This window comes from Bufo gargarizans, chromosome 9 (genome assembly GCF_014858855.1).
Source record: "Bufo gargarizans isolate SCDJY-AF-19 chromosome 9, ASM1485885v1, whole genome shotgun sequence".
NCBI lineage: Eukaryota > Metazoa > Chordata > Amphibia > Anura > Bufonidae > Bufo > Bufo gargarizans.
In genome coordinates, this window is record NC_058088.1 from 143,612,480 (window position 1) to 143,636,166 (window position 23,687).

General features: G+C 45.1%; 1 protein-coding gene across 1 annotated transcript in view; it reads right to left on the reverse strand.

The window, feature by feature from the left end:
• The window catches only part of KLF8 (Kruppel like factor 8), a 141,521-nt gene extending 123,195 nt beyond the window's left edge, over positions 1-18,326 (reverse strand). The window contains exon 1 of the mRNA XM_044268654.1: positions 18,118-18,326. Coding sequence (XP_044124589.1) covers positions 18,118-18,138 — 21 coding nt within the window. The 5' untranslated portion in view covers positions 18,139-18,326. The remainder of the gene's footprint in view (positions 1-18,117) is intronic.
• Positions 18,327-23,687: the final 5,361 nt, after the last annotated feature.

Genomic DNA, 23,687 nt, shown 5'->3' on the forward strand with positions numbered 1-23,687 from the left:
TAAAAATTACCTGACGTCCTTATTCTGCGACTCGATGTGGCGATACCAAACTTGAATAGTTTTTTTTTGTTCAACTACTTTAAAAAAATAAATAAAATAAATCTCCTTTTTCTTCTGAAAAATAATCCAAATAGATACCTTTTAAAACATAACTTTCAATAGTATGCAAATAAATCCTAACTATAAGTGATAAACACCATTCGCTGCGCCAATGATAACCAGGAACTAGGGATGGGGGAGACTAATACTGGGTCTCTAACAACTAGTCTCTCCCTACAAATGGATATAGGGTGTCTGTGGCGCCATCCATATCAATTCCCATAGTTGTCAGTGGAAACCTATTAGGCCCTCCCTGTCCCTGCGAAGCAATGGAGACTGCCCATTTCAGATTTTTTTCCACCTTTGTGACCTATAAACTCCACCACTCAATTGAAAAACAAGCTGAAATCTTTTAGGTGGAGGAAAAAAAATAAAAATAATGTGGTGTGCACACCCTCTTATAACTTGGGATGTAGCTGTGCTCAGAATTAAGCAATCACATTCAAAATCATGTTAAATAGGAGTCAGCATACACCTGCCATCATTTAAAGTGCCTCTGATTAACCCCAAATAAAAGTTCAGCTGTTCTAATTGGTCTTTCCTGAAATTTTCTCAGTCGCATCCCACAGCAAAAGCCATGGTCCACAGAGAGCTTCCAAAGTATCCGAGGGATCTCATTGTTAAAAGGTATCAGTCAGGAGAAGGATACAAAAGAATTTCTAAAGGCACTAGATATACCATGGAACACATTGAAGACAATATAGCACAACAGTGACATTACCAAGAACTGGACGTCCCTCCAAAATTGATGAAAAGACGAGAAGAAAACTGGTCTGGGAGTCTACAAAGAGGCCTACAGCAACATTAAAGGAGCTGCAGCAATATCTGGCAAGTATTGGCTGTGTGGTACACGTGACAACAATCTCCCATATTCTTCATATGTCTGGGCTTTGGGGTAGAGTGGCAAGACGAAAGCCTTTTCTTACGAAGAAAAACATCCAAGCCAGGAAAAGGTGTTATGGTTTGATGAAACCAAGGTTGAACTTTTTGGCCATAATTCCAAAAGATATGTTTGGTGCAAAAACAACACTGCACATCACCAAAAGAACACCATACCCACAGTGAAGCATGTTGGTGGCAGCATCATGCTTTGGGGCTGTTTTTCTTCAGCTGGAACTGGGGCCTTAGTTAAGCTAGAGGGAATTATGAACAGTTCCAAATACCAGTCAATATTGGCACAAAACCTTCAGGCTTCTGCTAGAAAGCTGAACATGAAGAGGAACTTCATCTTTCAGCATGACAATGACCCAAAGCATACATCCACCAAAATCAACAAAAGGAATGGCTTCACCAGAAGAAAAGTTTTGGAATGGCCCAGCCAGAGCCCAGACCTGAATCCGTGGGGTGATCTGAAGCAGGCTGTGCACAGGAGATGCCATCACAATCTGACAGATTAGGAGTGTTTTTGCAAAGAAGAGAGTGGGCAAATCTTGCCAAATCAAAATGTGCCATGCTGATAGACTCAGACCCCAAAAGACTGAGTGCTGCAATAAAATCAAAAGGTGCTTCAACAAAGTATTAGTCTAAGTGTGTGCACACTTATGTAACCATATTTTATTTTTATATTTTTTCTTCCCTCTACCTAAAAGATTTCAGTTTGTTTTTCAATTGAGTTGTACAGATTATAGGTCACATTAAAAAGGTGGAAAAAGTTCTGAAATCATTTATCTTTGTCTCATTTTTTTTACATCACACAAACCTGACATTTTAAACAGTGGCATGTAGATTTTTTTTATCCACTGTAAATTAAAGAGTGAACTGCATATATTTCTTGAAGTACAGAAATACGACCCTATACACTTTCACCAGAAATAACTGCAGCAGTGTACTGAGAAGATATATTTCTTGTTGCACTGAATTAGGCCACTATATACTTTGACTAGAAAAAAATTAAACAGTGCCGTACACATTCCTCCTGGAGGCCGGCTTCTCCTTTGTCAAGCTATATATTTCTTGTTGTACTGAAATATGCCCCTATACGCTTTCACCAGAAATAACTGCAGAAGTGAAATGCGTATATATATTTTTCTTGTAGTACTGAATAAGATACTAAGATATAAGTCTCTAAGGGCTTTTCAACATAGCACTTACAGCCCAATAACAAAAAGCTGGAATGATAGAGCTATATAATGACTATTTGGATCCCCAAATAATCGTTCCCTGCACTTGTAAATCACTTTCCTATCAATGTCCCTAGCGCCTTCTGACGTTTCTCCCTGAACTAAGATGCTTTGAAATGATTCCTCCCTATCCTTTCCCTGCACTTATAAATCGTTTTTTCTGTCTTTTTTCCCCACAATCAGGTTTTTCCAATTGCTGTCCCTAGCGCCTTAACACATCAGTCCTTGTACTCTGAATGCTGGAAAATGGCAGAATGTAAAATGGCTCCCGTATTTATAGGACTGTGATATCACAGGGCTGGCTGCCGATTGACATGCCTGCATGCAGCAGATCTGGGTGATCCAGCCTTCCCAGAGTTCCATGCCCCATGTCCTCAATCCATCCCACACTTTTTTGCTTCTGTCAGTACAGCCATGGACCCTATCGCTGCACTGGCGGAAAAGCTAAAGGGGCTGTCTTTTGGAGGTAGCTGACCTTCGCACAACCGTCTCACAGATCCTGAGACCACAGGCTGCTGGTCCTAGTGGTGGTTACCAGGCCTGTCCTGAACCAAGTGTGGCCCTACGGACAGATTCTCTGGGGGGAAAGTGATAATTTCATTTTGTTCAGAGGAGGCGCGCAAATTGTATTTTAAGCTACGTCCACACTCATCTGGGGATGAGAGTCAGAGAGTTGGTGTAGTAATTTTGTTGCTTAAAGGGGATGCTCAGTCTTGGGCTTTTTCTCTGCCGACCAGATCGCAGTCCCTCCGGTTGGTGGATGAATTTTTCAGAGTTCTAGGTCTCATTTAAGATGACCCGGACCGGACCTCCCTGGCAGAGACCAAGTTACGTGGCCTTCGTCAGGGAGAGCGTTCTGCTGAGATCTATCGCTCTGAGTTTATGAGGTGGGCTACGGATACTGAGTGGAATGATCCGGCTCTCCATAGTCAGTTTTGTCAAGGATTATTAGTGTCACGCCCTGCCCTTTGAGGCCTGAGAAGATCTGACAGACTTGCTACACGTGAGTCTGACAGATTGTTCTGTTTCTCTTTGATCCTACCTGCCCACAGGTTCTGCTCATTAGTTATTTAGTGGTGTTATTTAAACCCTCCTCTCACTATTGTCCTTGCCGTTTATATTTGCTTCAGGAGTTCTAAGCTGCAGTTTCAGCTAGGCTTAGGTTCCAGCGCATGAGCACTTCCACCATTAGGATTTGCTCATGTTTTCAGCAGTCCGGTAAAGACTCAGGGATTGTCAGGTGGTGACCCTTCCCTGTTCCCTAGCTTTGGGGCCCTAGCCTGGTGTGTTGTTGCTTTTGGTTTACTTCCCTTCCCTCACATTATAAACCAGTCATACAGTCATTTTTTTTCCTTGCAAAATGGAGGCTGTTGATGCATTGGTGGATCGCATGCAGGAATTATTTTAGGAGGTAGCTGACCTCCGTAATTCTGTTGCACTGTGTCAGAAAATCCTAGCGTCTAGCTCCGCTGGTGGGAACTATGCCAGCCTTGAACCTAAGGTTGCTCTCCCTGATAGGTTTTCTGGGGGAAGTGATAACTTTGTTTGGTTCAGGTAATCTTGTAGATTGAATTTTAATCTACGTCTGATCTCATCTGGAGACGAAAATCAAAGAGTGGGGATTATCATTTCTCTGCTAAAAGGTGATGCTCAGTCTTAGGACTTTTCTCTGCCGATCGGTTCTCTGTCCTTCCGATCGGTGGATTCATTTTTCAGAGCCCTGCGCCTGATTTATGATGATCCAGACCGGGTCTCTCTGGCTGAATCTAAGCTGCGCTACGCAGTCAGGGAGAATGTTCTGCTGAGTCACATTATGCTGAATTTAGAAGATGGGCAACTGACTCTGAGTGGAATGACCCAGCCCTCTGCAGTCAGTTTTGTCAGGGGCTGTCTGAAAGACGAAGAGACGCCCTTGCATTTCATGAAAACCCTGATACTTTGGAGGCGGCCATGTCCCTAGCCGTTCAGATTGATAGACACCTGAGGGAGAGGTGCAAGGTTCCCCTCAACCAGGATGCACTATCATGTGGAGAAAGTTTTCCTCCTGTCCCTCGGGGCACAGTGACACTTGAACCAGTGCCTGGGGATGAACCTATGCAGTTAGGTAAGGTCTCTTGTTGCCCTGGTAATAGGAACTCTAGAGGTCAGAGAAGATTCTGTTTCTTCTGTGGTAAAGAAGGACAATTTCATTAATGTGTGTCCTTTTAGGAAGCTTCAAAGTGAAAAAAAAAAAAAAGGGAGGGTTTTTTCCCCCAATAAAACGAGTTCCATTACCCTTGGTAGTGTGAATGGGGAATCAGAAAAGGTATATTTGTATTCTACCTGCAGTACCCGATTTCTCCTGCCCCATGGTGGCGCTAGACTCAGAAAATATTGAGTTAGAAGTATTTGTGGACAGTGGTGCAGGGGATAACCTTGTTGATTATCAATTTGTTTAGAATCATGGGTTTTTAACAAGCGCATTAAGCAAAGAGATATCAGTATTAGCTATTGATTACGCTCCTCTCTTGCAAAAGTATCTAACTCATATCGTGCAGGATATTCATTTGAGGGTGGGCGATTCTCATGTTGAGTCCATTTCTTGTTTTGTTCTGAAAGGTTTGCCTGCTACTCTGGTACTGGGTTTACCATGGTTGATCAAACATAACCCTACCATTGATTGGCAAACTAGACAAATCAGTAATTGGAGTGATTTTTGTGTAGACAACTATTTCAGCGCATCTATTTCTATGGTTTCCACTAAGGTGATACCTTAGTTCTGTTTTTGCTGACGTTTTCTCTGAGGGTGGAGATCAGGAGCTACCCCCTCACCGAGAGTATGATTGTCCGATCAATCTTATTCTCAGAGTTAAATTGCCAAAATCTTGGCTATATAATCTTTCCCAACCAGAAAGAGTAGCTATGCGGGAGTATATTGCCAAGAGTTTGACAAAAGGGCATATTAGGCCATCTAAGCCACCTATGGCAGCTGGCTTCTTTTTTGTTAAAAAATAAATAAAATAAAATATATAAACAAATAATTAAAGACCATGTCTAGATTTCCGGGAACTGTCAGTGATCCTTATCCTCTTCCCTTGATCCTGGATTTATTTGATCAGATTGGCGGAGCTAAGGTGTTTTCCAAGTTGGCTTTAAGAGGGGCTTATAATCTGATAAGAATCAGGGAAGGGGTATGAATGGAAGACTGCGTTCAATACCCCTGAGGGCCACTTCGAGAACCTGGTAATGCCCTTTGGTTTGACTAATGCACCGGCAGTCTTCCAGCACTTTATCAATGACATTTTTTTATCATTTGGTAGGGAGGTTTGTTGTTATTTACCTCGATGACATACTAATTTACTCACCCGATATGGAGACTCATCAGGATCATTTAAGAAAAGTATTACCGTATTTTTCGCCGTATAAGACGCACCTAGGTTTTTGGGGAGGAAAATAAGAAAAAAAATATTTTTAACCAAAAGGTGTGCTGTGGGTTTGGAACTAGGTGGTCTGTGGATGGCACTATTACTGGGGATCTGTGGATGACGGACACTGTTATGGGGGGATCTGTGGATGACGGACACTGTTATGGGGGGATCTGTAGATGACGGACACTGTTATGGGGGGATCTGTAGATGACGGACACTGTTATGGGGGGATCTGTAGATGACGGACACTGTTATGGGGGGATCTGTGGATGACTGACACTGTTATGGGGGGGATCTGTGGATGACGGACACTGTTATGGGGGGATCTGTGGATGACGGACACTGTTATGGGGGGAACTGTGGATGACGGACACTGTTATGGGGGAACTGTGGATGACGGACACTGTTATGGGGGGATCTGTGGCTGGCACTGTTACAGGGGGGGGGGGGATCTGTGGATGGCACTGTTATACATGTGTCATCCACAGACCCTCCCAGCCCATAACTGTGCCATCCACAGATCCCCCGCCGCTCCAGTATACTAATATAATAATTCTTATTAAATTAATAGTTATTAAATATGCCTCTTTATTCCTAAAAGTACCTTAAATCCTAAGCGCTTCAGTACAATGCCGGCAGGCCGGGCAGCCGGCGCGGCGCATCACTCACTGACGTCACTTGCCTGCGCCGCCTGCTTCATTCATAAAGTAGGCGGCGCAGGCACGTGACATCAGGGAGTTACGCTGCCGCCCGCCCGGCCTGCATTGTACGGATGCGCTTAGGATTTAAGGTACTATTAGGCATAAAGGGGCATATTTAATAACCATTAATTGAATATGACATATTTTATTAGTACACCGGAGCGGCGGGGCGGGCCTTTAGTACAGTGACTGCACCTCCCCGCCGCTATTGCCGGCCCCAGCTCCTCCTCCCAGTCCCTCCCCGAGTCCCCGCTCGCTTTACATCGCTGCCAGCGATGTAAAACTGACTGCATTCGCCGTATAAGACGCAGGGGCATTTTCCCCCCATTTTGGGGGAAGAAAAAGTGCGTCTTATACGGCGAAAAATACGGTAGCTTACAATTTATTCTCCCGAAGGATCGATAAGTTGGAGAAATGTGTCTTAGCTGTCCAGGAGCTGCAGTTTCTGGGTTACTTACTTTCTGCCTCAGGTTTTCGCATGGATCCTGAAAAAGGTCCGTGCAGTACTAGAATGGGATCGGCCGGAGAATCAGAAAGTTCTGATGCGGTTTTTGGGTTTTACTAATTACTACAGAAAATGTATCCTGAATTATTCCACTATTGTCAAGCATTTGACTGAAGTGTGTGGACTTCTCAGTCTGGTCGGAAGAATCATTACAGGCTTTATCTGCTATAAAGGAATGTTTTGCCTCCACTCCCCATGTTCCTTCTGAACTTCGACACAAGGTGTTTAAGGAACATTATGATACTGTCCTTGCGGGACACCCTGGGAGTAGATCCACGGTGGATCTTATTTCTCCGAGATTTTGGTGGCCAGGTTTGCGTAAATGTGTTGAGGGCTATGTAGCAGATTGTGAGACCTGTGCACATGCTAAGGTGGCTCACACCCAGCCTTCAGGATCTCCTCTTCTTTTGTCCATCCTGTCCTGTCCTTGGGCGCATTTGTCCATGGACTTCATCACTGATTTACCAAGTTCCTCTGGGAAAACTGTGATTTTGGTGGTGGTGGACCGCTCCAGTAAGATGGCTCACTTTGTACCATTGTCTGGTATGCCCAGTGCTAAAACTCTGGCTCAGATGTTTGTTGATAACATTGTGAAATTACACAGCATCCCCTCTGATGTTGTGTCTGATAGGGGGATGCAATTTGATTCCAGGTTTTGGAAGGTGTTTTGTACTCATCTGGGTATTCAGTTGTCTCTCTCTTCGGCTTGCCATCCTCAGTCGAATAGACAAATTGAGCACACCAACCAGAACCTGGAGACTTATTTGAGGTGTTTTGTCACTGACAATCAAGAAGAGTGGTCTTCGTTTTTGTCATCGGCCGAGTTTGCCTTGAATAACCGTAGACAGGAGTCCATTGCTAAGTCACCATTTTTTGGCACATATGGTTTTCACCCTCAGTTTGGTGCTTTTTCTGGGACTGAATCTTCTGGTATACCTGAAGGAGAGATTCTCTTCTATCTGGCGGAAGATTCAAACTAATTTAAAAAAATAATAATAAAATATGTGTGAAAGATATAAACGGATGGCTGACAAGGGACGTATGACTGGACCGGACCTGTGTGTGGGCGATTTGGTGCGGTTGTCCACTAAGAACATTAAGTTGAAAGCACCTTCTTGGAAGTTGGGCCCAAGATTTATTGGTCCTTACAAAATCTCGGCCATTGTTAATTTGGTTGCGTTTCGTCTGGATCTTCCGCAAGCCTGGAAGAGCCATAATGTGTTTCACAGGTCTTTGTTGAAGTTTGTCCATATGCACGGGTTGTCACCGAGTGCATAGAGAAAAACATTTCAGTTTTTTGCCATCGATTCTGCTCCTCTAACTCAGAAGTGTTTTGTCTCAGATGTTGCATGACATCCGATTATGAGTGGGTGGCTTTCATCAGGAGTTCATCTCGTGTTTTGTGATGGAAGGTCTCCCTGCTCCGTTGGTTCTGGGTTTACCATGGTTAAGCAAGCATAATCCAACCATCAATTGGCAAAATAGACAGATTCCGGATTGGGGTGATTATCGCGTCGATAATTGTCTGAATACGTCTTTTTCTGCTTTAACCACTAAAACATTACCCTCTTTTATATCAGATTTTTCCGATGTATTTTCTGAAAGTGGATGCCAGGATTTACCTCTGCATCGGCAACCTTATTCCTGGAGCTAAGTTTCCCAAATCTAGGCTGTATAACCTTTCTGGACCCTAAAGAACGACCATGAGAGAGTATATTACCAAGAGTGTGGCTAAAGGACACATAAGAACTTCCAAATCCTCTGTGGAAGCTGGGTTTTGCTTTGTAAAAAATAAATAAAAAATAGAATACCCCGGGAGCAGGCTCCAGATAGGACCGGAGCGAGTCCTCCCGATCCTTCCCCTGCCCAGCGTTAGTACCAGGACTGCAGGATGGCAAGGGAGAAATCCTGAAAGGTAACATCGTAGCGTCATCTCCCTGCATACAAGGAGACCTTTCGCTGCCCTGTCCTCTGTAGGAATTTAATCCTTTCTCTGTTACTGCCCCCTACAGAGGTCAGTGGTCAATCTCCTTGTATGCCGTGGTGATGATGCTATGGAAACCTTCAGTAAAAATGAAGGATCTGGTGAAATTATCACCCGACCCTCCAAAATATTAAAATAAGGGTTTTCAATAGAAATCTCACTCACTCTCCTAGCTGATGTAATAGCTAGTAAAAAGGACAATTTTAATGTTAAAACCTTTATGGAGATTTCCTGAATGGGTTCAAAGGGATCTGATGTAAGGCAGAAAGTAGCAGGCTTTGATCCCATGGAGGAATATTAACTTTATGGACTGGAGCTAACTTTGAGACTGCTGTTATAATTTTTTTTTATCCAAGGGTGCTCAGCCAGTTTGAACTCAAAAAGAGCACTTAAAGGCCAAAATTTGTACCTTTAAAGTACTAGGCATAAGCTTCCTCCTCCAACCTTATTGTAGAAAATCTAACACTAGAGGTAAATCAGCCGCTTCTAGTACATTTATTGGTTTATTAGCGAAAATACAAAAGGCCTTCCAAACACGCAAGTAGATCTTGGATGTAACTCTCTTACGACTTGCCAATAGAGTGTTCACTACCATCTCTGACAACCCTTTCTTCCTTAAAATCTGCCTTTCAAAAGCCAGGCAGTCAAATGAAGATTCTCTACCACTGGGTGAAAGATGGGACCCTGAGCTAGAAATCCCAGGAAGACAGGAAGAACCCAAGGGGAGACAACTGACATTCTGCAGAGCCAGAAAACCAAACCCTCCTGGGCCAGAAGGGTGCTATCACGATGACTAGAGCACTCTCCTCCTTATCTTTTTCAGGACTCTTGGCAACAATTTTAATGGGGGAAAAGCATAAAGAAGTCCCTCTCTCCATGACTGAGCTAGAGCATCCACACCTGCTGGATCCTATTCTGGAAACCTCTTTACCTTTCTGTTGTTTTTGGTGGCAAAGAGTTCTGTCACTGGAAGACCCCATAAGGCAACTATCCTGTTGAATATCTGCTGGTCCAAAGACCATTCTCCTTGATGCAGATGATAGCGGCTTAAGAATTCTGCTTTCACATTGTCCCTTCCTCTCAGATGCAGAAATTGAAAAAAGAGAATCTTCTGCCAGACAAAAGATCTTCTGACTGAGAGACATTTTACTCGGGGATCTGGTACCTCCCTGTCTGTTGATGTATGCCACTGCAATGTTTACATTCCTGCCTCTTATTACTTGGAGACTCTCCTTCAAGGCTATCCAGATAGCGTATAGATCCATGAAATTGTGAGATTGAGACTAAATCTCTGGATCCCAAGAACCCTGAAGAAGAAGGGATTCTATATGGGTCCCCCCATCCGTAAGGACTTGCATCCGTGGTCAGGAGTAAGACATCTTGTCTCTGCTACGGAACTCCCCCCCCCCAGAGGTTTGATAGATTCATCCACCACTCCAGCGAGGAAAGCACCTGGGGCGATAAATGAATCTCCGAGTCCAGAGACAAAGGACTCCTGTCTCAGACTTCCAGAATTTGCAGTTGGAGTGATCTCGAGTGGAACTGGGCCCATTCCACCCCCGGCACGGCAGCTGTCATAAGCCCTAAAACTGACATGGCTTGTCTTAGGGAAACAGACTGATGGAAAAACGGGTACTGAACTCTGGATCTGATCTGAAGGGGAAGCAGGCACATCTGTGACGTGGAATCTAGGGTCATCCCCAAAAAGGTGCACACTTGACTCAGAATTAGACTGGACTTCTCAATGTTTAGATCCCATCCTAATCTGTCCAATACTTCCCTGAACCATAAAATCTGTTCCTCCAGCTGTTTGAATGTCAGCGAGAAGGAGAAAATCGTCCAGATATGGGATAACAACCAAATCCTTCTCCCTCAAATGGGCCATCATTTCTGCGGACAACCCGAAGGGGAGCGCCCGAAATTGCACGTGCAGGATCCTGTCCTCTAACTGAACCGCTACCCTTAGGTACTTTTGGTAACTGGGATGTATAGGGACATGGTAGTAGGCATCCCTGAGATCCAGGGATGCCATAAAACAATTTGGAAACAGATTTAAAATCACCGACTTGATCGTTTCCATACGAAATCTCTCGTAGACTAGAAATTTGTTCATAAGTTTCAAAATTATTATTGTACAATAGGAACCATTCAGCTTCTTTACAAAAAAAGAGGGTTTAATAAAACCCTTTTGCTCTTTCTTGCACTGGGACTTCCAACAGAACATTATTTTCTAATAGGGAAGATACCGCTGAGACTATGGCTGCCTGTTTCTGAGGACTTGAGCGATAATCTGTTATAAAGAATCTTGCTGGCGGCAATCTCAGAAAATTTATCCTGTAACCTTCCCTTAGGATGGATATTATTCATGCGCCGTTTGATATTTTCTGCCACAGTTCTGCGAAGTGAGAAAGCCGACCTCCTACCGGGGTCCTTGATTCATTGTGGCTGCTTCTTTGAGGCCTCTACTCCGGAAAAAAAAGATATCCCTTAGACCTTCTGGTAGTACCTGAAGTCTACATAGACACCTCCTTTCTCTTATAACCACCCCTATTTGTCTAAGAACGGAAGGGTCTCTTAGGAGGTTGTTGACTGGTGGAAGGGAACCCCTTCTTTCTGTCTGAGGCCTTCTCAAATAAATCATCTAAGACCGGGCCAAACAAAAATTATCCCTGACATGGAATAGTGCATAGTTTGGCCTTGGAGGTAGAATCTCCCTTTCAATCCTTCCACCAAATGGCTCTACGTGCTGAACTAGATAGGGCGGAAGCTCTAGCAGAAAATTTTTACAAATCCGCCGATGCATCGGCTAGAAAATCAATGGCACTAAAAATAGTGGGAAATGAAGACAACAGTTGCTCTCTAGAGGTTCCTTCTTTTATATGACTCTCTAAATCTTTCATCCAAACTTTTAGGGATCTAGCCACGGAAGTGGCCGCAATAGCAGGTCTAAAGGCTCCTGCCATAGCCTCCCAGCTCTTTTTTAAATACATTTCTGCCCTTCTATCCATGGGGTCTTTTAGGGAACCTGTGTCTTTAAAGGGAAAGGCCACTTTTTTGGAAATCTTGGCGACTGGGGCATCTAATTTTGGGGCCCTATCCCCCCCCCCCCCTTTTCTTTCTCCCTCTTCCTCCAATCCTGATAGTAATTCCTGATCGCTGGAGGGGGGGGGGGGGGGATAGAGGTGGCTGCAGAGGTGCTGGGGCGACCTTCTAAGAGGCTGTTAACCGACTCCTTTACTGACTCTTTAACTTCATCCCGGATCATTTGTTTAAGACTGGTCATAAGAGAAGGGGCCTCATCCGCCAATAACTTGCTTACACAGGTCTGACAGATAGGCTCTCCCCAGCCCGAGGATAACTTTTTCTTACATATAGCACACACTCTATCTTTAGACCTGGAGCCCCTTTTACTCTCCTTGGAGACATAGATACAGAATAGCCCCATAAGAAAACTGCAATCAAGAGTTTATGGGGTATTCACCCCTCCTATCCCACCCTGGTACCGAAGATTCATTGGTGGTTTCAGTGGGATCTGCGCGCTGTGTCTGCTTCATGGTCATGCGCTGTAGTACGCAATATGGAGAAACAGACTGCTAGCTTCTTCTCCGGCTAGCAGTATGAGCTGGCTGAACTTTAACTCTGGAGGGCGCGCACCGACTCCTCCCACTTCTGGTCTACAGCATCGCACTTCCTCATACTGCCGGAACCCGGAAGTACCGTCAAACGCCGGCAGCAGAACATGCGGACACGGCAGCAGAGGTCCGCGTGTCCGGGAGGCATGCGAACCTCCCAAACCGAGAAGGGACCAGAGTGTGAGGAAGAGTCAGAGGCTCAGTCTCTGCAGCGGCTTCCACAGAAGTCTTACGCCGCTGGGTAAGCCCTCCTTATAATTCAATGCATGGGGCGGCCGCAACTCCTTAAATTTCTCATGACTGTGATATATCCAACCCTGTCCCTTAGGACAGGAAACAGAACTGGCGTGTAGGGGGTTGATCCCTCCTTTTGAAGTGGTTGTAGTTTCCTGTTCTGCAGAGAGGGCGGACTATCCAAGGGTGCCGTCATAGGCGAGGGGGGGGGGGGGGATGGAGGAATGTCTGGGTTCAGCTCTGAACACGGACATCCTCTTTAAGGCTACTTTCACACTAGCGTTTTCAATTCCGCTATTAAGATCAGTCATAGTATCTCAATAGCGGATTAAAACGCTTCAGCTTTGTCCCCATTCATTGTCAAAGCCTAACTGAACAGAACGGAATGCTCCAAAATGCATTCCATTCTGTTTGGTTGCGTTCTCATACCGGACAGCAAACTGCAGCATGCTGCGGTTTTCTTTCCGTCACGGGTTGCAGAGCAAGACGCACAATGCAAGTCAATGGGGATGGATTAGTTTTCTCTAACACAATAGAAAACTGATCCATCCCCCATTGTCTTTCAATGGAGTTCATGATAGATCCACTTTGGCTATGTTAAAGATAATACAACCAGATCCGTTCATAATGGATGCAGATGGTTGTATTATCAGTAACGGAATAGTTTTTGCTGAACCCTGCCGGATCCAGCAAAAATGCTAGAGTGAAAGAGGCCTAAGGCTACTTTCACACTTAACGTTTTCAATTCCACTACTGAGATCTTTCATAGGATCTCAATAGCGGGGGGGAAACGTTTCTGCTTTGTCCCCATTCATCGTGGGAACAAAACCGAACTGATTGAAACTGAATGCATTAGAATGCATTCCATTCCATTTGGTTGCGCTCCCATCACAGACAGAATAACGCTGCAAGAAGAATTTTTCTGTCCGCGATGTGGAACAAGACGGATCCGTCCTGACACACAATTTAAGCCAATGGGAACGGATCAGTTTTCTCTGACGCAACAGAAAACGGGTCCATCCCCCATGGACTTTCAATGGTGTTAATGATGGATCCATCTTGGCTATAAAAGACATAATACAATGGATCTTTTATTTTGAGCATCAGTTAATGATCAGTTTGCATCAATTCCGTCAGAGATCAGTTAGGCTACTTTCACACCAGCGGTTTTGCTGGTTCTGTCATGGATCAGCAAAAACGCTTCTGTTCTGATAATACAACCGTCTGCATTCATTATGAACGGAGCAGGTTGTATTATCTTTAACATAGCCAAGACGGATCCGTCATGAAATCCATTTAAAGTCATTGGGGACGGATCCGTTTTCCATTGTGTCAGAGAAAATGGATTCATCTCCATTGACTTACATTGTGAGTCATAACAGATTCTGTCCGCGATGAGGACACAGCCAAATGGAACGGAATGCATTCTTGTGCATTCCGTTTCGTTCAGTGATGGATCTCAATAGCGGAAAGGGAAAGCGCAAGTGTGAAAGTAGCCTTATTTTTGACAGGAGAAAAAGTCCTGCATGCAGTACTTTTTCTCCAGTCCCAAAAAAAAAAAAACTATTTCTAACAGAGCTAAAGCAAACTGATGATTAAAAAAAAAAAAAAAAAAAACGCAGGACGTATTGTTTGATGCTAAGGCCTCAATTACATCTCCATTTGCTCTGTGCCGGAATAGCCTGCCGAATCCTCCATTTTACCGCTGGATCCCCATTTGACGGCAATGAGTTCCATTAATGTCGGGTTTCGAACGGACAAAAAAACTTTGTGTGCAACGTTTTTTGTTTAACCAACTGTTGGCATTTGAGCTGGATCAGGCTGTGAAAAAAAAAAATATATATATATATATATATATATATATAAATATATATATATTAGTTTTTTTCCCTATTCACTCTTGCCCCAAAAAATTTGTGTTAACCAATATGTCCAATGTACCCCCAAAGAATGGTACCAATGAAAAGCACATTGCAAAAAACAAGCCCTTGTATGGCTACAACAACACAAAAGTGAATTTGTGGCTCTTGGAATGCAGCAGCATAATGAAAAGTGCTATTATTGAGCAAAAGTAGTATCAACACATAAAAGTATACTTTTTGGGCATCACTGTAATGGAATAACAGTAACACCGCCAAAAAATGTAGTGCGACCGCTGGGTGCAAGGTATCAGACCCCTGCCGATAAGATATTGATGGCTTATCCTGAGAATAGGTCAGCAATACCAAAATACCCCTTTCAAGGGGTTAAAGAGGTTGACTCACTTCAGCTAATGGCATTTCTCATGTATAGAAAGTTAATACAAGGCACTTGCTAATGTATTGTGATTGTCCATATTGCTCGCTTTGCTGGCCGGATTCATTTTTCCTTCGCATTTTACACTGCTTGGTTCCAGAGGGTATGACCATACTGCTGTGCATGCGCCAAGACTTCAGAGAGGTCAGCTCTTTTTGCTACAGTGTGCCCCCCTGGAACCGAGCAGAGTATGGATTGAAAAATGAATCAAGCCAGCAAAGGAGACAATATGGACAATCACATTACATTAGCAAGTGCCTTGTTTAAACTTTGTCTACATAAATGCCATTTGCTGAGAGAACCGCTTTATAGGACCTGCTCCACAAAAGTATTTATGACCTATCCACTAGTGATAAAGATCACAGGGGATATGACCAAGACCCCCCAGTAACCCATAGTACAAGGGGTCTCCCAAGTCTCCAATCTGAATAGAGAAGCAGCGTCTATGGGAGTCCACCGTTCCATTAAAGAGACTGGATCAAATGAAGATTATGTGCCCCTGTATTATTTATTCTCTACATTTCATAACACTTGCCAATATTTTGAATGGTAATTAATGATTGTTTTATATTTCATTAATACATTTTAGAGAAATAAATTCAAATAAATAATCCAGCGGTTGTCCTGTTAGAACAATGTATTCCCCATCCACAGGATAAGGGAATAATTGCCTGGTTGGCAGGGTCCCCAGAATGCTCAAGAGAATGTGGGCCCAGGCTACCCCATGTGTGAATAGCGTTGGTCATGCTTCCTCTAAATTCAGCTCTATGGGGCTGCCGGCGATGGTCAAGTGGTTGTACTCGGCCATCTCCAGCCGTCAATAGAGTTGAATGGAGCAGTAGGCATGCCTTGCCATTCAAAAGGGGGGCATGGACCCTCATTCTCGTGATCGGCAGGGCCCCTAGCGGTCAGACCCCTGACCAATCAGACAGAGACAAGCTCTTTAAAGGGGTATTCTGGTTACCATAAATATAACTTATGTTTTAGACTAATTCATCATCAATAATTACCTAAAATAATGTAAATATTACATATTTACCGTTCAGTAGTTATAAAAGTAGTTTTCTTCCTCTGCTACCCCCTGTGTTTCCTATAAATTACCATGGCATCGACCTGTAGTTCTGAGCCTTTGTCAGGTCGAGCATGCTCAGTGTGTTGCTATCACTTCTCTAGCTAAATGTTTTGTGAGACAAAGGGCGTGTCAGTGTGCTGGTGATTACTGAGTGTGGGGGGCGTGACCGCACTGTATATCAGGTAGCCAATCAATAGACATCAACACTCACAGCAGGAAAGCTAGGGATTGTAGGGATTGTAGTCTTTTAAGTTTTGTGAGTGAAGATCAGGCACCACGATACTCTGTGTGCTGCAGACTCACACAGGAGCTAGACAAATGGATTGTAAGGTAAATTGAAGCTCTTTGTATAGGTCCTGATTGGGTCACAGCTTGCAGCCTTAATGCAGTTTTTCAAAAATTAAGTTACTTTACCGGAATACCCCTTTTTTATCTTTCATAGAGCTGACAGAGCACAGTCTACATCAGCCCTGCAGAAGTGAATGCATCAAAGGACCAGTCGGGGCACTACTGCTCCATTAAGGCCTCTTTCACACTTGCGTTGTCCGGATCCGGCGTGTACTCCACTTGCCGGAATTACACGCCGGATCCGGAAAAACGCAAGTGAACTGAAAGCATTTGAAGACGGATCCGTCTTCAAAATGCTTTCAGTGTCACTATGGCACCCAGGACGCTATTAAAGTCCTGGTTGCCATAGTAGGAGCGGGGAGCGGTATACTTACAGTCCGCGCGGCTCCCGGGGCGCTCCAGAGTGACGTCAGAGCGCCCCATGCGCATGGATGACGTGCCATGTGATCACATCATCCATGCGCTTGGGGCGCCCTGACGTCACTCTGGAGCGCCCGCACGGATGGTAAGTATGCTGCTCCCCCGTTCCCCACTACACTTTACCATGGCTGCCAGGACTTTAGCGTCCCGGCAGCCATGGTAACCATTGAGAAAAAGCTAAACGTCAGATCCGGCAATGCGCCGAAACGACGTTTAGCTTAAGGCCGGATCAATGCCTTTCAATGGGCATTAATTCCGGATCCGGCCTTGCGGAAAGTCTTCAGGATTTTTGGCCGGAGCAAAAAGCGCAGCATGCTGCTGTATTTTCTCCGGCCAAAAAACGTTCCGTTCCGGAACTGAAGACATCCTGATGCATCCTGAACGGATTTCACTCCATTCAGAATGCATTAGGATAAAACTGATCAGGATTCTTCCGGCATAGAGCCCCGACGACGGAACTCTATGCCGGAAGAAAAGAACGCAGGTGTGAAAGAGCCCTTAGAGAGGGGACTCGGGATCACTAATGCCCAGCAGTCAGAGCCCCCACGATCACCAGAAATGATGTGCCCTTCTTGAGCAAGTGACTGGCAGAAGCGTTCACGGGGCCAAGAACAGGCCGCTGTCACTTCTGGTCTGAAAGGGACAGATGCCAAGGCACTGGAGTCAGGAGGAGAGTGTTGCGGTTTTATTTTTCGTACATACTGTACTATCCTGACAGAGTCTGCGTTCTTAGTTACGTCGGACAACCCCTTTAACTTCCACTATTCAAACAAACCTTTGCACCGTGGCTTATCACAGCTTTCAAGCTTTGTCATGAATAAGGGGTAAAACATACAACAGCGAAAGCAGAAATGGGGAATTCTGATCAAGGTTTGACCTGCAGAGACTCCAGTGGACAGGAATATTATAGGTGAATAGCATATCTCCACTGCCACAGTACTACCTACATTTTACTGAGTAACCAGAGGGCTTGGAGGATAGAAGCTTATCCAGTAATCACAACACCCCACAATAAAGCTCCCTATGGATGTCCCGTTCTGTGGGTGCACATTGTTCGATCCATGAACAGCTGGGATCGATTAACTCATCCTTTACATTCAGCCAATGCACACTGTTCCCTCCTCTAAAGTGCACTGTGCCTTTAAAAAGCAGCAAGATGGAGTCTCGTGCAGTAACAGGCCACTGCTGTTCCCCGGTCCCTCACAGATCATAGGTTGTTGTATAAAACCCTGTCATGTGAATGCGCCGCTCAGCTAGTGGCAATGAAGGGGTTAAAGTGTGCAGGTAACAGAGGACTCACCGCCTGCGCCTCCGGATGCATCGCCGCAGTCTGCGGCCAGGACACGAGCGGCTCCTCTCCCTCCCCGGGCTGTGCTGGGTGTGCTATGGGGCGGGGCAGCGATGTATACAATCTATAGGAACTTGTTTTCTGGGCTCCTATAGCCCCGTGCTCGGCTCCACGCTAGCCACCAGTGTGCCCCTGCATTGTTAGCTCGCAGCCATCTCCTCCCTGACCACACCCTGCCACCCCACCCAGTCCAGGGAGCCACCCCTAGGACGGCCAGTGCTGTGTGCCAGGAGCGTGCACGGTGTCATTCCAAACTCCTGTTACTCTATTACTGGAGACCCTCCGGGGTACTGTGTCTCCTTACGGAATGCTGGACCTTTCACCTGAAAATGAAAGTTATAGCCTTACTTACATGCCCCCGGAGTTGCTTACTCAGTCATTCATTTTTCAATCTGTGCCCCCGTTTGTCCGCACTGCCCCCCAGAATATTTGCTGCCTTGTATGCTAATGAGCCATTCGGCTCAACTGGGCAGGCCTTCAAAAGTTCTCCCGGGCGTGTCATTCTTCTCCCTGGCACGGAGCGCATCCAATCAGCGCACTCCGCTCTTAGCCAGGGAGAAGACGCTCCAGTTCTGGCAAGATTCGCGAGAACTGGATCGATTTCATCCATCCGGAGCCTGCACCATCTCGCGAGAACTGGAGCGTCTTCTCCCTGGCTAAGAGCGGGGCGCACTGATTGGATGCGCTCCGTGCCAGGGAGAAGAATGACACGCCCGGGAGAACTTTTGAAGGCCCGCCCAGTTGAGCTGAATGGCTCATTAGCATATAAAGCTGCAAATATTCCGGGGGGCAGCGCGGACAAACGGGGGCACAGATTGAAAAATGAATGACTGAGTAAGCAATACCGGGGGCATGTAAGTAAGGCTATATCTTTAGTTTAACTTTCATTTTAAGGTGAAAGGTCCTCTTTAAACTTACCGGCCTATAGTTTCGAGGCTCTGTTTTTGGACCCTTTTTGAATATTGGCACCACATATGCCATGCGCCAATCCTGTGGGACATTCCCTGTCAGTATAGAGTCCGCAAATATCAGAAATAAGGGTCTGGCTATGACATTACTTAATTCCCTTAGGATACGGGGGTGTATGCCATCCGGTCCTGGCGATTTGTCTATTTTAATCTTTTTAAGTCGCTGTTGTACTTCTTCCTGGGTCAGACAGGACACTTTTCAATTGGGAATTTATTTTTGCATTCGGCATGTCATCTGACAGTTTATTTTCCTCAGTGAATACATTGGAGAAAAAAAATATTTAACAGCTTTGCTTTCTCCTCGTCGCTCTGTGCGACTTCCCCCTCATTACTCTTTAAAGGGCCGACACCTTCAGATTTATACTTTTTAACATTGATATAATTGAAGAACATTTTAGGGTTAGTTTTACTCTATTTGGCAATTAATCTCTCGGTCTCTAGTTTGGCCATTTCTATTTGTTTTTTACATGTTCTATTTTTTTCCTTATAGTTTTTCAGTGCTTCCGTGCTACCCTCCTGTTTTAGTGTTTTATATGCTTTCTTTTTGTCATTTATTGCTTTCTTTACAGTTCTGTTTATCCACATTGGTTTCTTTTTGTTCCTTAACCTTTTATTCCCATACGGTATGTGCCTCTCACAATGAGATTTTAGGATGCTTTTAAAGATATCCCATTTTGTGGCTGTATTTTTAAATTTGACCCAGTTAGTTAGGCCTAATGGCCTGGTTTGGTATTTTTGTTCCTCCCTGTAGAAACGCTCTTTTGAATGATAAATGGAAGGTTATTACTTTGTGGTCACTATTTCCCAGGCAACCTGCATGTCTGTTGTTCTCTCAGGCCTATTGGTTAATACTAGGTCCAGTATGGCCGTCCCTCTAGTCGGGTCCTGAACCAGTTGGGAGAGGTAATTGTCTTTGGTTATTGCCAAGAACCTGTTTCCTTTATGAGATGTACAGCTTTCAGTTTCCCAGTCTATATCTGGGTAGTTGAAGTCCCCCATAATAACCACCTCATTATGATTTGCTGCCTTGTCGATCAGACCCCTCCCCCTCTCCGGTTTTGAGGATCCTTCCTACACAGACTGTAACCTTGTACATTAACTGCCCAGTCATAGCTATCATTCAGCCATGTCTCGGTTATTCCCACTATGTCATAGTCCTCCTCACACATCACTAATTCCAGCTCCCTAGTTTTATTAGTCAGGCTTCTGGCATTAGTACACATACATTTGAGAGGTTTATGCATATGTTTTACCCCACACCTTTCCTTCTGAACTGTTCTAGTCCCTCCTTCCATTCTCCCCCCCAGTCCCACTACCTTGCCCCAGATCTCTATCTGCCCTATCTTCCCCTCCTATAATGTAATTTTCCTCCCTCTCCAGTCCCTAGTTTAAACACTCCTCCAACCTTCTAGCCATCTTTCTCCCTAACACAGCTGCCTCTTCCTCATTGAGGTGCAGACCGTCCCTACGATAGAGACTGTAGCCGATAGAGTTGGAAGGTCTTATGTGCCCTTTCTTCAAACTCCCGGCAATATTTTCTCTTATGACCTGCCTTTCAGGTTCAGAAACACTATACAATCTAGATTTAGGCAATTTATCCCCGGGAATAAGATTGACAGGGCAATCATATTCCCATTGGGAAGGTAAATCCTGACATCCACTCAGAAAACACATAGGCAAACTCGGATATAAAAGAGGGTAAGAGGGATGTATTGAGACAATTATCAATGCAATAGTCCCCCCAATCCAGAATCTGCCTAGCTTGCCAATCGATAGTAGGATTATGCTTGGCAAGCCTTGGTAAACCCAGAACTATAGGTGCAGGGAGACCTTCCAAGACGAGATAACTTCTTGATGAAAGTCACCCACTCTTAATCTGATATAATCCAAAACTTGCGACAAGCACCTCTGAGTAAGAGGGGCAGAATCAATAGCAAATACAGGAATGTCTTTTTTTTAATGCACTTGGTGATAACCTGCGCATGCGGACAAACTGAGCATCAATCAGGTTCACCCCGGCACCGCTGTCGATAAATACTTCAATTCCCACAGTTTTTGACTCTAGCGCCACCTCGGCAGTCAGGAGAAATCGGGTACTACCAACAAAGGACAAATGCACATTCTCTGATTCCCCACTCACACCTCCAATAGTCAGATGGGATTTAGATGCCCCTTTTTGCTTCTTTTTTTACCGCTGAATGCTTGGACATATATTGACAAAATGTCCCCTTTGACCGCAGAAAGAACATGCTCCCTTCTCGCGACTCCTACTTTTGCAAGCAGGTCCCAGAGTCACTCCCCCTAATTGCATAGGTTCATCCTCAGGTATAAGCTCAGGAGTCTCTTCACCCAAAGAGTCAAAGGAATACGGTACGTTATGTAATAGAACGTCCTGAGAAGGTGGGCCCTTAGATCTCTCTCTTAGGCGTCTAGCAATACGTACAGCCAAAGACATAGCGGCTTCCAAAGACTCAGGATTCCCATTAAAGGCCAAACTGTCTGTCAGCCTTTTCAGATAATCCCTGGCAAAACTGTCTACGGAGAGCTGGATCGCTCCACTCAGTATCCATAGCCCACCTCCTAAATTCAGAACAATAGATATCCGCCGAACACTCTCCCTGACGCAGGCCACGTAATTTAGTCTTGGCCAGGGAAGTTCGGTCCGGGTCATCATAGATGAGACCTAAAGCTCAGAAAAATGCATCTACTGATCGGAGAGACTGTGATCCGGTCGGCAGAGAAAAAGCCCAAGACTGGAAGTCCCCTTTAAGCAACAAAATAATCACACCCACTCTCTGGCTCTTGTCCACAGATGAGTGTTCACACCACTTAAAGTACTATTTGCATGCTTCCCTGAACCAAATAAAATTATCACTCCCCCATAGAAACTATCCGGCAGGGCAACTTTAGGTTCAGGACAGGTCAGGTAACCGCTACTAGGATCAGCCAACAGTGGTCTCTGCATCTGTGAGACGGTTGTGCGGAGGTCATCCACCTCCAGAGACAGCCCCTGCAGCTGTCCGGTCAGTGCAGCGATAACATCCATGACTGAACTGATACAGACAACAAAATGACGGTTATAATGTCACCATCAGTGTGGGAGAAAAACTCCACACTAAACACAGGAGTGAAGGGGAACAGTAACTGGGCCAGGAACTAGGGAAGAAACAGGTCACCTCCTAAACAATCCTAATCCGGGCCCTAACTACCTATCAATATGAATAGACCTTGAAGGTAGGAATATTCATATGCTGTATACCTAGGCACTTATATCCCTATAGGGTCCTGGAATGAGGTTAGGACCAGAGACAACCTATTCCTCCCCAGATGGAGGAATGGAAGTCTCTGTCTCAGGCCCAGATACAAAAACAGGGAATATCACAAACACAAAACAATAAGAACAGACAAGACGCACCACAAAGTACAACCGACCAGCTAGTTAGAAGGCAGGAAGAAAATCTATAAACCGCACCTCCAAGAGTGAGAAGCTGCTACTTATGGGAAAGGTAGCTTACCAGCAAGCAACACCTGAAGTAAGGGGTGTGACATTCACCAAAACAGACACAATAATATTCACAGTAAACTTGTCAATTTAACCCACGAGTTGCCAGTCCCTCCGATCTCCTGGTACCTGCCACGGGAACGTCCGTGACACCCAGTAAGAGAGAATGAGACTTTTATGGTAGTACATAGTCTTCTTCAACATGTAACACTCCTACCTTCAGTTCCAATGGCTCAGTACACCTTTCCGTGACATTATAAACCGCCCAAAACCGTCTCAAGCATGGATCCGGTTTCACTTTTGACTGAACGCTTCCAGGGTCTTTCATTGGAGGTAGATGATCTCCGTAAGACTCTTTCTCAGTTTCTAGTGACCGGTTCAGCTTGCGTTCATGGAGTTTGTTCTGAGCCTAAGATCTCGCTCCCGGATACGTTCTCCGGGGGTAGTGAGAATTTTGTGCGTTTCAGAGAGGCTTGCAAACTCCATTTTCGCCTTTTTCCCCATTCCTCTGGTGATGAGGAACGGAGGGTGGGGATCATTATATCGCTGCTCAGGGGTAACGCTCGTGGGCCTTTTCGCTGCCGGTGGGGGCACGGCCCCTCCGTTCAGTGGATGAATTCTTTTTAGCCCTGGGTCAGATATATGATGATCAGGATCGTGTTGCTTTGGCTGAGTCTAGACTACGTCTGTGATGCCAGGGTAAACAATCCGCAGAGATATACTGCTCAGAATTTCGGAGATGGGCAGCTGATACTGGTTGGAATGATGCTGCACTCCGAAGTCAATTTTGCCATGGTCTTTCAGAGGGATTGAAAGATGCATTTGCTTTTCATGAGAGGCCTATCTCCTTGGACTCTGCTATGTCTCAGGCTGTTCGTATTGACAGGCGTCTTAGAGAGAGAGGAGAGATTTCTCCTTCCTGTCATACTCAGTCCCAGGACAGTGCAGCAGTCTCATTCTGTGCGCAGGGGCCTCAGTCGCTGTCAGCACCTTCTGAGCAGGAGCCCATGCAGCTGGGGTTGATTGCCTCTGACAATAGAAGATTCAGCCCG